The 4,080-nt window shown below is 58.1% G+C and overlaps 2 protein-coding genes across 2 annotated transcripts in view; both read right to left on the reverse strand.

The window, feature by feature from the left end:
- Window positions 1–669: 669 nt before the first annotated feature.
- PHYSODRAFT_500466 (hypothetical protein) lies at window positions 670–1,204 on the reverse strand (the record flags this gene model as incomplete). Its single annotated transcript, XM_009527533.1, has 3 exons — window positions 670–691; window positions 798–866; window positions 951–1,204. The coding sequence occupies 3 exons, from the start codon at window positions 1,202–1,204 to the stop codon at window positions 670–672; spliced, it is 345 nt and encodes a 114-aa protein (XP_009525828.1).
- Window positions 1,205–2,391: 1,187 nt separating this feature from the next.
- The window catches only part of PHYSODRAFT_497974 (hypothetical protein), a gene marked incomplete at both ends in the record, with an annotated part of 3,613 nt that continues 1,924 nt past the window's right edge, over window positions 2,392–4,080 (reverse strand). Inside the window, one exon of the mRNA XM_009527534.1 lies at window positions 2,392–2,512. Coding sequence (XP_009525829.1) covers window positions 2,392–2,512 — 121 coding nt within the window. The remainder of the gene's footprint in view (window positions 2,513–4,080) is intronic.

Here is a 4,080-nt window from a genome sequence, read left to right on the forward strand (position 1 = left end):
TGGACCGAGCTTTCGAGCTGATCCTACAACCGGACGAAACTTCGTCCTAAATCCGAACTCCTACTGGGCATAAAGTGTACCCACTATGAAACTTCGGAGGCCGTGGCAGGCGGATTATTTTGGCCCGCCGAGACCCTCCTGTCACTCCGTAGTCTCTATCAATCTTCTGGGCATTAAAGCGCGGGGATGTGACCGACCAATCAGAGCCCTCGGTCAGCCATCAGGCAGTTAGACCTGTTGTCAAGACTGATGTGACGACGCCTCGCCAAGCGACCGTGTGACGCGAACGCGTCATCAGTGAGGTCGGCGCGACCTTCACTGTGTTGTACCGCAATCATTCAGGTGATTACGGGACGATGATTACGTCACGGTGATTACGCCAAGATTGTGGGTACAAGATGGGCATCGACGTGGCGTTCTCTGATTGGATAAGGTAACTGTGTATCCAGTAGAGAATCCAGTAGGGTGTATCCAGTAAGAGGTATCCAGTAGCAGGCTTAGAGGTAGCACGCGGTTGCGAACTAAGGACCTGAATCGAATCACTTTGCATTTTGCCAACTACTGCTCAAGTGCTCTTCCTTTTGGTTATGAGCCCAAGCCCCGTCTTCCCTGACCAAGACCCCGACTACGCCTTCGCCATGGACGCCGCCCCAACCGCGACCGCCCGCATCAACAAGTTCGACGGAACCAACTTCCACACATGGAAGTTCAAGATGCAGATGGTGCTGGAGGAGCGCGAACTGTGGGAAGTGACGAGTGGGGAAGTGAAGCTCGAGCAGTGCACGACCGCGGCGGACCAAGCGACGTTTCGCAAGAAGTCGCGCAAGGCGCTGGCGATCGTCTGCCTCGCGATGGAGGACTCGCAGCTGCCGCTGGTGCGGTCGGCGAAGGACGCGCATGATGCATGGTCAAGACTCGAGGGACACTTCGAGAAGAAGAGCCTGGCGAACAAGCTCTTTCTTCGTCGACGGTTCTTCACGACAACGATGGACGAAGGTGATGATGTGCTGGAGCACATTAACAAGCTCAAGACGCTGGCGGAACAGCTCGACGCGGTCGGCGCTCCGGTCAGCGAGGACGACTTGGTGATCACGCTTCTTGCCAGTCTGAGCGAGTCGTACCAGTTCCTCATCACGGCGTTGGAATCGCGTTCCGACACGCTGACGTGGGAGCTCGTGACGTCTCGGCTCCTGCACGAGGACATGAAGCGCAAGGAACAAGGTGGCGGTGCTGACGGAACCGCGCACGCTCAAGGTCAAGCGTTCATGACAAGCGACAACGGGAAGCGCAAGGGACGGCAGGCGCAAGCGCAGAGGACGAGCGCCTGTCACTACTGCGGCGAGCACGGACATTGGATCGCCAAGTGTCCGGTGCGGATCCGCGAGAACGGGGAGCGGCAGAGGCCGCAACGAGCGAACGTCGCGCAGGTCGAAGATGACTCTGGCGACTTCCTCTTCTCGGTTGGTGGCGACACGGGTGCCTCCAAGCTGAGCGGCATGTGGTTGGTCGACTCGGGTGCGACGCAGCACATGACGTACTCGAAGGAGTACATGAAGAACTACAAGAAGATCTCTCCGGTGGACGTGCATCTGGCGGACGACGGCGTGGTTCAGGCGGTGGGGAGCGGCGACATCGTGATGTCGATGCAGACACCGCGCGGCATGAAGAAGGGTGTGCTCACGGGTGTGTGGCACATCCCGAAGCTGTCGCGCAACCTGTTCTCCGTCGGCCGCTTCACCAAGGACGTCGGGCCAGTGACCTTCGAGAGCGACGGGTGCTTCGCGGAAACGAAGGGTCTCAAGTGGAAGCTCGGCGCTCGCGAAGGCAAAGGACTGTTCAAGCTCTGCATGACGCCGAGGACGCCTGCTGACGAGGCCAATGCGGCAAGCTCGAAGAATCGCCAAGGGGACACCACGTCGTACCTCTGGCACCTTCGACTTGGTCACATCGGCCATGGTGGTCTCGACGCCATCGTCAAGAAGGGCTACGGCACTGGCATCCCAATGACGTCGGTGAAGCAGTGGGAGGTGTGCGACGGGTGCGCACTCGGCAAGCAAACGCGAGTAAGCTTCATGAAGTCGTCGCCGAACCGTGCGAAGCAATGGTCCACAGCGATGTGTGCGGTCCGATGCAGACGGCGACGTTCGGAGGCAAGCGCTACTTCGTCACGTTCATCGACGACAAGTCGCACTTCTGCGTGGTGTACCTGCTACGGAACAAGTCGGAGGTGGCTGCCAAGTTCGCTGCGTTCGTCGCGTTGGCTGAGACGCAGACCGGCAAGCGAGTGAAGGTGCTTCGGAGCGACAACGGCGGCGAGTACACTTCGGGTGCGATGGCCAAGTTGTGTGCGGATCGCGGCATCGAGCAGAAGTTCACGCCACCATACACGCCTCAGCTCAACGGAGTGGCCGAGCGAATGAATCGGACGCTGGTGGAGTGTGCGCGCTGCATGCTGGAGCACGCCGGGTTGTCGAAGGAGTACTGGGGAGAAGCGGTGATGACGGCCACGTTCCTCCGCAACCGGTGTCCGACGCGCGCCATCAGTCACGACAAGTCGCCGCACCACGTTTGGACCGGCAAGAAGCCTTTGCTGGCCAACCTCAAGGTGTTCGGGTGCCACGCGTACGTGCACGTGCCGAAGGAGAAGCGGTCGAAGTTCGACGCTCGGTCGGTGCGCTGTCGTTTCCTCGGGTACTCGGAGCACGAGAAGGCGTATCGGTTCGAGGAGATCGAGAGCGGTCTGTTGTCAAGACTGATGTGACGACGCCCCGCCAAGCGACCGTGTGACGCGAACGCGTCATCAGTGAGGTCGGCGTGACCTTCACTGTGCGGTACCGAAATCATTCAGGTGATTACGGGACGATGATTACGTCACGGTGATTACGCCAAGATTGTGGGTACAAGATGGGCATCGACGTGGCGTTCTCTGATTGGATAAGGTAACTGTGTATCCAGTAGAGAATCCAGTAGGGTGTATCCAGTAAGAGGTATCCAGTAGCAGGCTTAGAGGTAGCACGCGGTTGCGAACTAAGGACCTGAATCGAATCACTTTGCATTTTGCCAACTACTGCTCAAGTGCTCTTCCTTTTGGTTATGAGCCCAAGCCCCGTCTTCCCTGACCAAGACCCCGACTACGCCTTCGCCATGGACGCCGCCCCGACCGCGACCGCCCGCATCAACAAGTTCGACGGAACCAACTTCCACACATGGAAGTTCAAGATGCAGATGGTACTGGAGGAGCGCGAACTGTGGGAAGTGACGAGTGGGGAAGTGAAGCTCGAGCAGTGCACGACCGCGGCGGACCAAGCGACGTTTCGCAAGAAGTCGCGCAAGGCGCTGGCGATCGTCTGTCTCGCGATGGAGGACTCGCAGCTGCCGCTGGTGCGGTCGGCGAAGGACGCGCATGATGCATGGTCAAGACTCGAGGGACACTTCGAGAAGAAGAGCCTGGCGAACAAGCTCTTTCTTCGTCGACGGTTCTTCACGACAACGATGGACGAAGGTGATGATGTGCTGGAGCACATTAACAAGCTCAAGACGCTGGCGGAACAGCTCGACGCGGTCGGCGCTCCGGTCAGCGAGGACGACTTGGTGATCACGCTTCTTGCCAGTCTGAGCGAGTCGTACCAGTTCCTCATCACGGCGTTGGAATCGCGTTCCGACACGCTGACGTGGGAGCTCGTGACGTCTCTGTTGTCAAGACTGATGTGACGACGCCTCGCCAAGCGACCGTGTGACGCGAACGCGTCATCAGTGAGGTTGGCGTGACCTTCACTGTGTTGTACCGCAATCATTCAGGTGATTACGGGACGATGATTACGTCACGGTGATTACGCCATGATTGTGGGTACAGGATTGTGGGTACAAGATGGGCATCGACGTGGCGTTCTCTGATTGGATAAAGTAACTGTGTATCCAGTAGAGAATCCAGTAGGGTGTATCCAGTAAGAGGTATCCAGTAGCAGGCTTAGAGGTAGCACGCGGTTGCGAACTAAGGACCTGAATCGAATCACTTTGCATTTTGCCAACTACTGCTCAAGTGCTCTTCCTTTTGGTTATGAGCCCAAGCCCCGTCTTCCC

The sequence above is a fragment of the Phytophthora sojae genome (assembly GCF_000149755.1).
Source record: "Phytophthora sojae unplaced genomic scaffold PHYSOscaffold_4, whole genome shotgun sequence".
NCBI lineage: Eukaryota > Oomycota > Peronosporomycetes > Peronosporales > Peronosporaceae > Phytophthora > Phytophthora sojae.